We start from the raw sequence: 12,069 nt of genomic DNA, 5'->3' as shown, positions 1-12,069 counted from the left end.
CCCAAGAAGCAGGCACAAATGGCTGGAACAAAACTTTACTGTCAGGCTTGGCAGGGCCACAGGGCCTCAGGAAAGTCCTCACTGGGCTGGCCCAGCCTCCTCTAAGGCATTCAATAATATTAGTAATTAAATAGCAACACCAATCCCCCAATCGGAATGTACAACAGAGGTCCCATTGTGCCATGTGGTTCTAAGGGGTCTGGTCCCATGAGGTCTGGTACCCAAGAGGAGCAAGGGTGGGGATGTTCCCTGATGCAGAGGGGTTAAGGCCACAAAGGAAAAGGAGGGGGAAAGTGGGGCCTGGGGGCAGCTGGGCTGGTCCATTACATCCAGGAATCAGGATCGGCCCTTGGGCTGACGGAATGCAAGGCATGCCAGGCCCCAGGCACCGTGGGTCCAGATGGGCGGCGGGGCCCCCTAGGTGTGGGGATTCGTGAGGGTTTTCGGTCTGGCTGTGAGTCCATCCGGCCCCGTGCCCAGGTCCTTGGGGGCTCAGGGCCAGCCAGGTGGCTCCCAGATGCATCTGGAAGCCCCCCCACAGCAGGGCATGGGCTACCTTCATCAGAAGAGCTGGACAGGGCTGGACCTCGGCACCCAGGCAGCCCATTGGCCATCCGGCCAGAGTCCCCCGGTTGGCCACACTTGCCACCCAGGATACTGAGAGACGAAGAGGAGGAGCTGGTGGAACAGTAGGCTGAGTCGGGAGCTGGAGGGTCTGGGGCCCGAGCCAGGTCAGGGGCTGGTCCAGGAGGGGTCCCACCAGCAGCAGCCTCAAGAGCTCGGGCATTGGCCAGGAACTCCTCTTCCAGGCGCCTGAACAACTGCTGCTCGTGCTGCGGATCAAGCTGCAGGGGGGTGCGGAAGACACTGGCCGGTGTGGTGCCCAGCTCTGGACTGGGGCTGGGGACCCGGGGAGGCCGGGCTGCTGCAGGGCTGCAGGCACGGGGAGTACGGGGGCTGCTCCTACCAGAGCCCCCACTGCCCCTACCCCGTGGCACCCACAGGTGCTGCCCATCTCGGTCCCTACGCACAAGCAGCACAGCATGCTCCTCGCGGCTCTGGCTCCGGGCCCTTCGGGCAGGACTAGGGGTTGACAGCTGGGCTCGCCGGCCTCCTGGGGCCTCCCGGGGCCGGCCCCGATCCAGCTGATCTAGCTGGTCTCGGGACTGGCTTCGAGGGGCAGGTGGCCGTCTCGGGGAGGCTGGGGTGCCTGTGGTCAGCCGCCGGCTGGGCCGTTCCCTCCGGGGGCCAGTGCTTGAGTCTTCACTTCGGGCACCAAGTGGGCCGCTCTGGGCTGAGGAGGCTGAAGAGTCGCTGTCCCCAGAGTAGCGTCGAGAGCGGGGATGAGGGGGCAGTGGATCCCGGGCCCTGGGCATGGGAACAAAAAGAGAGATGGGGCATCAGGGAGGGAGGACCAGCGTGCAGAAAGGGTAGGGAGAGGAAGAAGCAGGTTTGTGGTTTGGTGGGGGTGGGGAAGGCACCTGTGGTGCTGTGGGGGGTTTTGGTGGGAGTTGTCAAGGGCTTATGTCTGTCTGTCCTGGGGACTTCCAGGGAGAAGTGAGACTGCAGCAGCTTCCCACAGCCAGGGTCCCCACCCCCACAGCTACCTCAAGGCAGCGGAGGAAGCAAGGCCTCTGGGGCCCTAAGCTCCCCCTCCCGAGCCCTTCTATTTCCTGGGCAGGCCAGAGGGAAGCAGGGTTGGACTGGCTGCCACCCAGCCCCAGGGCCCGCCCCAGCTGTGTTGTTAGTTTGGTTGGGTTGCCATGGAGATGGGAAGCTAGGCCTGCCCCCACCCACGGGAACTATTCCCAGGGTGTGAGTCACTCTGGAGCTCAAGCTCCTGCATCCAGGCCGGGGCGGACGTCCCCACCCCGACCCCCTAGACCCCTCACCTCCAAGCCCTTTTGCCTCTCACCTGAGTGAGGTCTCGGGCCCCTCCTTGGAACTTCGTAAGCTGGTGGGTGTCAGCTCTGGCCTGGAGCCCCGCCGCTCACCCCCTGGGGTTGGGCTACCTGCTCGCGGGCTGGGGGTGGGTGACCCCCTCTGGGGGGAGAAGGTTTGGGTCCTCGGCTGGGGTGGGCGGTGCACTGCAGGGAGGAGACAGGTGGCGTGTGAGCGGTGGAGCCAGACAGGAGCCACCTGCCCGCCTGCCCCGGCCTAGGGCACTGACCTGTGGAGGAGCAGCGGCAAGGGTCATGCTTGTCTAGGTAGTGCTCCAGCGTGTCCCAGCCGCCACCCACTCGAACCATCACGTGGCTCCTCAGCACCTGTGGGAGCCCGGCAGGTCACAGTCTGTCCCATGGGTTGGTGGCCCACCCCATGGGCTGCCGCCTCTGGGTAGCCCCACTCTTACCCGTACAAAGATAAGCAGGCTGGAGTCTCCCACACGGTACTTCCCCTCCGAGACCTTGATCATGGGAAATTGGTCTGGGCAGGTGCAGCGGCCCAAGATCTCCCTCACCTGAGGCCAGAGAGAAAAGGCTGGAGGTCAGGGGTTAAGTCCCTCCTCCTGGAGAATGATGTCAGCCACTCTAGGGTCAAGAGGAAGGAAGTCCTTCCGAGGAATGGGGGCATGACTGTTGCCCCAGACTTGGTACAACCTCTACACTTGACCTTTCATCAGCTCTCCTTCCCCTTCAAGGGGCAAGGAGAACGAGATGGTAGGGTGGTGGTCAGGTCAGGATCTGGGACCCCGACAAGGCACATTCCCAAAGCCTCTGAGCCTGGGGGCACCTTGGAGCCATGTTCACTCTCCCTTCACCCACTTCACAGACATGAAGACTGAGGCCCAGGGGGAGGCCAGGTCCCGGGAGAAGGCAGATCCTAGGGGTTCACAGCACAGTGAGGCAGGGGTGCCGCAGACACACCAACATGCACACTCAGGCCACCTGCCTGTTGAGCATATATCTGCCCACATGTCCCTTCATGCCCGAGCTGCCAGGCTGGCTATGTGGGCAGCCCCGCCTACCTCTCCGCCCACCCACAGCAGAGCTGGAGGAAATGAGCAGGTGGAGCCTTGGGTGACCCTGGCCCAGTACAGGGGTGGGTGGGGTGGCAGCCTCTGCCCACGCCATCCGGCTATCCCCCTCCAGGACAGGCACATCATAGCCCTAACCTCTTGATAAGAAGGAAACTCTAGGCCTGGCTGTGGGGGTGTCAGGGACACGTAGGCTCCGGGAGAAGGAGGAGGGAGCTGGGGGCATGGTCTGGCACCCCCTGTGCTCAGAGTAGAACTAATGCCATAGCTCCCAGCAGCGACAGCAGCTCTGGGCTTGGCTTCCCAGATAAATGATGTGCTCAGGGCCTTGGGAATTTCCCTAGGTACCACCGAGTACCTACTGTGTGCCAGGCACCTTGCTCAGGGCCAAGTGTCACAGGGACCCACTCAACCTCAAGCAACATGGATCAAACTGTCTAGTACTTGAATAAGGGCACCCAGGAGGGGCTCAAATCATGTGGCCCTGGATGAAGGCAGACACGACCCTTAGCTGGCGCCTGCTTCCCACACAAGGGAAGGGGGTCAGCCATGCTACGGAGCTCACATTTTGTCCCAAGCCAGCTGGGCCACATGACCTCACCCAACACATCTCCCCCTCTGCAGGCCTGCGTATCTCCTCAGGAGCCACATACACACTTGGTGCTCAACACACTCACCCTTTCCACAGGGCAGGCTGTCCTGCAAAGAGGTTCAGGGACCAGCTGTGGGCGCTAGTGCTGCTGGCTGGTTCCTGGTAAAACGTGCAGGGTAAGAGCACAGCAGGGCCACTGAACTCACCAGTTCATCGAGGTTGCGGAGGTCCATGGGCGTCATGCGGGGCCCGCGGGCAGGAAGCCCTGGTGCAGCAGCAGTTCCGGGGGTGTCCTCCTCAGCAGCGGGGGCGTCGGGGGCACTGGGGGCCGAGGGTGCAGCACGCAGCTCCTGCTCAATCTCCTGTTCAAACTGCACGAGGCGAGGAGCAAGCAAGCCGAGGCGGGCCCCACGCCGAGCCACCTCCAGCAGGCAGAGCACCACGCTCTTCTCGTTCTTCCGCAGCACCAAGTCCTCTGTCTCGAACATGAGCACTTCGGGCACTCCCAGCTCCGCCCGGCACCAGCCGATGAAGGTGGCCACGTTGTCTCGGGCCATGAAGGAGCCGGGCGCCACGCTATGAGCCTGGAAAACCACACCTCGAGCTGGGCGGGCAGCAGCCAGAGCACGGGCAGCCTCGGTGACAGCGTTGGCATGCTGGCACAGAGTGGTGCCGGTGGCCAGGCCCATCAGGAAGCCATCACCACCACTGGGCAGCCCCAGTCCGTACAAGGCGTTGAGCCACTCGGCCAGGTCCTCCTTCATGGCCTCCACATAGGCCTCACTCGAGCGGAATGGCCTCACACTCTTGGCTGCCGAGCTTGCAATGCCTGCCACTGGGTCCGCCATGCCCAGGCCAGCCGCCGAGTCACTGTATGTGGGCAGGGGCACAGAGAGGATGGCTGTGAGGACCCAGCAGGCACTCGATACAGATTAAACCACTGACCACCTGTACCCACCTGTCATTTCAGGCCAAATGCCTGGGTGGGCCCCTGGCTGTGAGAAATTTCTCTGTGCCTCAGTTTCCTCATCAGTGAAATGAGCACAATAGTATTACCTTCCTCTTCAGACCTAAAGGGATAGTTTTTATAAATGATTCAGTGTCCATAAGTGTTTGCTGTTTGGCTACTTTGGGGGAACCTGGCTGAGTCCGCCTTGCTGCCCGCTGTGACAGGGTTGGAGCCCAGCCCTTAAGAGATGCAGCCCACTGCCCCAGACTCAGTGGAGAGCAGCCCAGGTCCTAACTTGGGCAGGGGTTGGCACCATTGCTTCGGGATGCTGTGGACCCCACCTCCTCCAGGAAGGTCTGAGGTCCCCCTACAGCCTCCTTCCCTAAGGACTGTGTCATTATAACTACGACACAGCAGCTATAGTAACAGTAAGAGAACCGCAGGAACGTGCACGGATATTGACCAGGGCCGAGATAATTATCCCCATTTTACAGATAAGGAAACTGAGGCGCAGAGAGGGTAGGAACTCCATCAAGGTCGCAGACCTGTGGGTGGTGGAGCTTGGGCCCAGCTGATCCCAAGCCGTGATTAGGCAGCCGCTGGCCACGGCCAGGCCCCGCCTCCAAGGAGCCTCCCCGGAGCCCAGGCTGGTGCTTGCCGGGACTCTGAACAGTCTCCTTCGGCTGACCAGCCCTTCCGGACTTGGGCCCAGAGAGGGTGCGGGGCTGCCCAAGGTCACACAGCCCGGGGGAACTGAGGCCGCCGCCGCCACTGCTGCCCGGTTCCCCATCATTGCGCGCCCGCGGGGCAGGGGTTGCTGGGGGTCCCCGCGCTCACCTGGCTCATCCTGCGGCCTCGGGGAGCATCGCCCCGGCAGGGGCAGGGGCCGGAGCTGGGCCGGACGGCCGCCGCCCGAGCCACAGCGATCCGGTCCCGCCACTGCAGCCACTGCGCTCGTCTCAGCCCCGCCTCCTTGGAATTCGGATCCGGCCCGGAGGGGGCGGGTGGGGCCGCGCTCTTAAAGGGGCCGTACAGTTCCCGTCCTGGCAGGGCGTGCTCGGGGAGGAGCTGGAGTCTCCTGACTGGGGGCCGGGCCAGGAACCCGATCAGAGGGCCTGGTCCTCCCGCAGCGGGCAGAGGTGGGACAGATCCCCCAGATGACCCTACCACCCTAGATGTCTCATCCTCATTCAGGCTAGTGCCCACAGTCCCTTCTACTCTCTTTGGTCTCCTGGGGAGGGGTTTGGGCGCTTCTAATCACATCCCCCCCGCTGCTGTGGCCTCCCTGGAGAAGGCCGCAGGGCCCGTTTCCAAGAGGAACTCCGGAAGCGATAGAGGCTGGGGGCTGCAAAGTCACCTCCGGCTGGAATAGACCTCCCTAGGTCAGATAAATGAGTCCACCCTGCCCACCGGGGGTTTAGAGCTTTCTCTGTTTGCAGTGCCAGCCTCAGGGCAGGGAGTGGAGGATGGCCGATTGTGCCCACTCGGTGTCCTGTTCCACACTGAATGTTCATGTTTAACCCTGAGCCCCTTTCTTGGATGGGGACACTGAGGCTTAGAGGGTAGGTAGGGGGCTGAGGCCTGCGGGTCTGACCCTGTGACCCCTTGCCCTACAGCTGGGGAAAGACCAGTCCTGACCACTTAGACCACTTCTGGCTGCCCAGGACAGGCAGAGTGCTAAGGGGAGAGGAGGGTGTAAGGCACCAGTCCCATCAGCCTGACTCTGGAGGGTTAACTCCCGCTGTTTCTTTTTTTTTTTTTTTTCCAAACTGTAGAGGAGGGACCTGACTGGGATCAGCGGGAAATCCTGCCCCCTGCTGCTGCTGGCTGGGCGGGGACACCAGGCCTGGCTGGGCAGCAGCCTTGCTGGCCAAGGCGGGGCCAGCTTGGGGTGGGGGTGGGGGTGGGGGTGGGGGAGCACTGCCAACAATAGCCAAGTCTCAGAGCTTTAATAAAGCCCCTACAGTGTGCCAGACCTGTTCTGTGCCCTTGACCTGAGATCACCTCTATGAGGGACACTTTTATGCCCAAACTAGAGCCCAGTCAGGAGGGCAGCCAGAGCTGGGGAGCACTCTCATTCTGGGACCAGGGGCATTGGCTGAGAACTGCTGCGTGCCAGACCTCCCAGGGCCAGCCACTCACAAGCACCACCTCCTCAAGTCCTCATGACCTTTCAGAAAGTGGGCTCTCACCCCCTATGCCCTAGATACCTAGGTGGTGCAGGTCCTACTCTCCCGTTCCCCGCACCACAGAGTGAGAAAGGCCCACAGCTACTGACAGTAATGGCTGACACTGAGGAGGCACCGATGGTGTACTGAGTGTCTTGGCACTGGAAACCAAGAGCAAAAAGCAGGGAACAAAACAGCCAGTTCTCAGGGCTTGGCGGCCGGCCTGGGAAGAAGGGAGAAGCGGAGCCAGGTGAAGGGGAGCAGGGCTCCAGAGTGGATTGGGGGGTGGGGGGGTGGGAGGGGTCTGCAATTCTGAATCAATGAAGGAGGTTCAGATAAAGGGAGCTGGGTGGGTGGATGTCTGGACACAGGGCTTTTCCAGAAGAGGGGATAGACTGTGCAAAGGCCCTGAGATGGGCATGCACCTGGTGTGTTGAGGAAAAAGTGGAGAGTCCCATGTCACCGTAAGACACATTGAAACCTGGAGAGAATGTTTCATGAGTTTTTTTTTTGTTTTTTTTTTTGAGCCAAACTTACCACAATTGCCAGAAAGCAAAATCTCAACAGATTGAGAAATACTCCAGAGAATGGTAGTATAACAACTTACTTCATACATTCCAGTCAGATACTGGGGAGTTACATGAAATCCACTGGTGATAGATTAGGGAGGAGAGAGAGAGAGAGAGAGAGCGCTCGCGCAAAGCCGGGGAATCTCTGGAAACGAATAAAGAATACGATGGCGAGACACAGACTTCTTTACACTGGTGGGTACAAGATGTTAACAATGAACATTTAAAGCACACAGAGATGGTATGCTGGAGAACAAGATAACAGAGAGGGACTCTCCTGGGAGACTGTGCCCTGAGGGGTCTAGGAAAAAGAAAGAAGGAAATTATCTTGACATTCCAAGGTAACAACAGACAAGCTCAGTTAAGATACAGACTGACCTTTGCTAGGGAAAGATAATTCCCTACTTGCCTTGAACTGCTTTGAGTGAGAAAGTTTTAATTTCAGACCGTCCTTTGTGGTTACTTCAGATCTCTGAGTTGGTCAGGCTGCTACGCAGGCCTCCCCTGAGCCTGTCAGGTTTTGCGTGTGGCCCTCTCTTCTTCCATGCACGTGAGACGGGAGTAAAGGGAGATGGAGGGGGGGAGGAGGATAGAGAAATTGGAGGATCCGGTAGGCTTTGAGGGACAGGGAGTCAGGAGAGCTTTAGAGCAGGGGAGATGACGTGTGACCTGACTTCGGTCGTCCCGGTTTCCCTGTGGCTGCTGTGGTGTGCAGGGCAGGGCTGGATTCTGGCTCTATTTTCAGGGCAGAGCTGAAAGAATGTGCTGGTGAATTGGGTGTGGATGTGAGGACTAGGTTTGGGGCTGCTGATACCTGAGGAAGAGAGGGCTGCTGGAGATAGGGCAGGGGCTGCAGGCTCCTTGGCGGAAGACCCGGGTGTGGGTACTAAGTAATTTAATAATTTCCAAATAATCGTATGTGTTCTCATTTATAATTTAAGGCAACTGAGGCCCAGAGTGGGTTAGAGATGTGTGTGGTCAGCAACTGGGCAGGAACTCAGACTTCCGCTTTTAGGTACCCACTGCACTGCCGGGCTCGGGACATAGGAGGGGTCACGCTACCCCAGGTCCTGCTCTTGGTCACTGGGTGAGGAGGGTAAGCTTCATCTGTCAAATGGGACAACAGTAGTAGTCACGTCATGGAGTCGTGAAGCATCATACCCTTACTCAGCTTAGTGCAGCCAGGTCATGGGTTCAATACTCCTCCTCTGAGGAGGGGACAAAGTGGGGACTTGCTCCTCCCTGTCTCCAGGCCCCTGAGTTGAGGCCTGAGATCACAGAGACCGACTCCAGACTATAGACTCTAGGACATGTGGTAGGTGTGGGGTGCTGACTGGTGTGGTCTGACCCCTGGCCCAGGCCATGGAGTTCTTGACTTTGACCCCTTCTGTTTTGTGACAACCTCACCTGTTCCTTGGAGAACTGAGGGAACCCACAGAAACTGCTGGAAAGATATGACGAAGGTTGTCCTGAGCCTATCCCCACACCCACAGATCCCAAAGGCCACCTTGGTCCCAGCGCAGGGTGGGCCTGGTGCTTGGCCAGTGGGCAGATGGCTGAATTTCTTGCCCCCACTGCTGGGTGCTAGGGAGCAGACTGCTCAGCCTCAGTTGCAGCTGGAGATCAGACGATGGCCATGCGGTGTCCGAGCAAAGCCTTACTGGCAAGGCCCCAGGCCTGGTGCCGGGCAGCCGGGGCACCGGGCAGCTGTGGTGCTGGTTGGGTCTGCTTGAAGTGCCTGGAGGGCTAGACTGAGCTTGTGAGCACAGCCCAGTGTGTGTGAGCAGGGACTTCAGGCTGCTCTGTCCAGATGTGGGTCCAGCCATGACGACTGCTTCTGCCTTGGCTGTGGGACAAGTGACCCCAAGCTTCCTGGAGCTGCCCCTTGTGCCCTACATGAGAGAGAAGCAAAAACAGAAAGCCCTAGGGGACCCGCTTCCTGACCAGCTCCCAACCGGCTTCCATCACATTCTGCTCAGCACTCACCCCATACCCAGCAGCTCTGTAAGGAGCGAAGTAAGATTGGGGCAGCTTAAGAGCCAACTGCTGGCCTGGTGTCTGGGGCCTTGGCTCCCAGCTGCGTCAGCCACTGGCCCCGGTCACTGCTCTGTCCTTGGCCCCACAGCTGCTGCAGCTGTGAGGCCTTTTGTGGAGCAGGTGAGCCACACTCCCTGCAGGCCTTTGTTCATGTGTGGGGCATAGACTAGTCACCCCATTGACTCCATAACCTTTGCCCAGGCCCTCTGGGTGTGGTTTAGTGGGGCCAGGAAGCTGTGCTGGTAATTTTTACTCCAGGTGTGGCTGACCAGGAGCCGAGAGTTTGGAGCAGCGTGTGGAAACTAGGCAGGACTTTTTCTCCGACTTCCCCCTCTCAGCTCCTCTGTGCTCTCCTGCCCCCACCCATTCCCCTGCACCCACCTCCTCCCCAGCCTGGAGTGCTGCCTCAGGGCCCCTGAAGCCAGGGCAGCCGGCCCAGGCGTTTCTTTTGGCTGAGGCCTGGCCTGAACACCTCCCCCCGGGCCCAGGTACCTAGGACACCTCTCTCACAGGGCCATTCAGTGCTAGTGAGGAGCCCCTCTCTAGGCAGGGACAGGAGCTCTAGGTAGAAGGTAATGGCTGTCACATACGGTGGATGTCTGTGTGAGTCTCCAGTAAGGGCTGCTTGTCATCTCTTAGCACTGGCCACAGGCCAGGAGGTGGCTCATCCATGCCCACGGCCGCCAGAGTACCCAGCATTTCAGAACGAGAAGCCTGTGCATGGGGAGACCAGAGGATGAGAGAGCAGGCTCTGGAGGGAGGCTGCCCTCACCTCTCACTTTGGCTCCTTGAAGGCAAGCCCCGTTCCTCCTCTGAGAACCAGGAACAGCATACTTCCTATCTCCAGGGTTATTAGGAATTAAATGTGCTGAGGCCGTGCTTGCACGTTGCAGGGGTTAAGGCTGGGCCTGAATGGTGAGCACCTGGCTCTGACACTTAACACCTGCCACAGGCCTGGTGGGAGTGTCCTGGGCTTCTTGGAGTAGCAGCACAGACCCGTGTGGCTGGACTACAGTGGGCAAAGCGGGGCAGGGCAGCTGTCACAGGGGCCTGCAGGGGCCAGAATTAAGAGGGCCTGTGGGTCCCGCATGGCAAGGGTGCTGAGAGCCCCACCCTTTTGACAATTGTGATGACTTATGGTGTCGAGACGTCACTCTGGCCTCTGTGGGGAAAGGGCTAGAGGGGAGAGGGAAGCAGGGGCCCATCAAGGTATGTGGCCTGGACTGTGTGGTGGGGTGGTGGGAGGTGTGGGTAGCTGGCACTGTACTGTATTTTGAAGAGGGCATGATGGGTGGGGAGGGGCCTAGGGTGAGTACAAGAGAACAAGGAATCAAAGATGCTGAGGTTTCAGGCAGGGGGGCAGGTGCGTGTTTGCCGAGATGGGGAAGGGGGAGGAGCGAGACAGGGTCCAGCCCTGCTTTAAGCAAAGCGGACACCCAGGGGCTGGCACTTGGGGGAAGGGTACACCATCAGTACAGACGGTGGGAGATCAGCCAGGCAGTGAGGGGGTGAGAGGAGCCCCTCTACGCTGGCAGCACAGTGATGGTGAGAACTGAGAAGGAACAATCACTGATTTGGCAACGTGGAGGCTGTTGGTGACTTTGAGAACTGCTGTTTCAGTGAGGGCAAGACTGATGAGAAGAGGGTTCTGGAAAGGGAACAGAAAAAAGGCTCAGGAGCTGGAGGGGGTATAATGAAGGGGTGAAGGAGGGTTTTCCAAAGGTGGGACGGTGATGACCTGGTGACTATGGAACTGCAGAGATGAACGTCAAATGTGTTACATCCAGGAGGGCTGGGGTCAAGCGCAGAGGGCTGTCTGTCCACTAGAGCACAGGTGAGTACTGCAACCTCTGCTGCCGCAGTGGAAGGTGCACCAGCTGCTCAGTTGCTTTCCAAAGCGCTGCTCCCAGCTGGTGCAGGAATGGCAGGGAAGTACGTACTTTGCTCCAAAAATTTCTTCCTTCCCCTGGCTAAAGGTCACAATCTCTCCCTGAACCTTTGGACAGTTTGTCTTGATTGGAACATGTTACGGCCTGTTGGCTTCTTAACATCTGCCTAGCAGTAAACTTTATTACTGACTTGGAAAACCTCTTTCCGCAGGTAGGCATGTCAGGGCCTCAATCAGTGAATGACTGAAGTCACATGCACAGGCAAAGCTTCAATCTACTGGCCTGGACTTCGTGCAAGTTCACACCAGACTGGACTTGACCAAAGTCCAGTGTGATCTGCCAAGCCCAGATCACAAAGGCCAACATGTGAAGAGTCTGGGGCTCTTCTCACCTTGTGCTCAATTCAGAAACACGCTCATTGGACAAAGCCTTGACCTTTGTACACAAGGCAACTGATCTTAAAAGCGGCCTCTATTTTGTGTTAGGCTGTTGACCAAATTTTTAAAACATCAACTTGGAAACATTGAGAAAGTGCCAATATCACTGAGCAGGAAGAATAAAAATGACTCTTTTTGAGCTTTTGCCCAGGCAGGCCTTCCTGAAGTGTGCGCAGCCTCTGAGTGCCCACCAGGCTATGCCACTGCCCGAGTGTGGCACTCACAGAGGTCCACGCAAAGTGGCTTTGGCAGGCTTCATGCCATGACAGGACCTCCAACACAGCTGTCCTCACTGCAAACCACAGACCTGGGCTGCCACATCCCTTCAGTAAGGGTCAAGATCAAAGTGACACACCAACCCCTTTCTATGCCAGCAGCAACAAGACCAACAATGCCATCTCACGCTGTTTTCACATCGTGACCATTTCATGTTTTCTCTCTGCTCCAGGTA

At 58.8% G+C, this 12,069-nt stretch overlaps 1 protein-coding gene across 3 annotated transcripts; it reads right to left on the bottom strand.

The window, feature by feature from the left end:
* Positions 1-19: 19 nt before the first annotated feature.
* GAS2L1 (growth arrest specific 2 like 1) lies at positions 20-5,475 on the bottom strand. Of its 3 annotated transcripts, XM_037052428.1 has the most exons (7): positions 5,356-5,475; positions 4,528-4,639; positions 3,776-4,439; positions 2,354-2,461; positions 2,177-2,267; positions 1,916-2,093; positions 20-1,368 (listed from the first exon to the last, which is right to left on the bottom strand). In XM_037052428.1, exons 3-7 carry the CDS (start codon positions 4,415-4,417, stop codon positions 324-326), a joined length of 2,064 nt encoding a protein of 687 aa, XP_036908323.1. In that variant the 5' UTR covers positions 4,418-4,439; positions 4,528-4,639; positions 5,356-5,475; the 3' UTR covers positions 20-323. The 3 variants fall into 3 exon arrangements, with proteins under 3 accessions (XP_036908323.1, XP_036908322.1, XP_036908321.1); XM_037052427.1 differs by lacking the exon at positions 4,528-4,639 and having other exon boundaries at positions 1,916-2,087; positions 2,171-2,267; XM_037052426.1 differs by lacking the exon at positions 4,528-4,639.
* Positions 5,476-12,069: the final 6,594 nt, after the last annotated feature.

Source organism: Sturnira hondurensis, unplaced genomic scaffold (assembly GCF_014824575.4).
Source record: "Sturnira hondurensis isolate 20B ecotype Veracruz unplaced genomic scaffold, ASM1482457v3 Scaffold0007406, whole genome shotgun sequence".
Lineage (NCBI taxonomy): Eukaryota > Metazoa > Chordata > Mammalia > Chiroptera > Phyllostomidae > Sturnira > Sturnira hondurensis.
The sequence above is the reverse complement of the archived record's forward strand: the minus strand, read 5'-3'. Positions and strand labels throughout refer to the sequence as shown.

What these genes read in the sequence shown, in the direction of transcription:
- GAS2L1 (XM_037052428.1), bottom strand. Translation starts at nt 4,417, where the DNA reads ATGGCGGACCCAGTGGCAGGCATTGCAAGCTCGGCAGCCAAGAGTGTG. An exon ending in TCCGCAACCTCGATGAACTG is followed by an intron (nt 2,462 to 3,775) that starts GTGAGTTCAGTG and finishes CTCTGGCCTCAG; the next exon opens with GTGAGGGAGATCTTGGGCCG. An exon ending in GGGCCCGAGACCTCACTCAG is followed by an intron (nt 1,369 to 1,915) that starts GTGAGAGGCAAA and finishes TCCCATGCCCAG; the next exon opens with GGCCCGGGATCCACTGCCCC.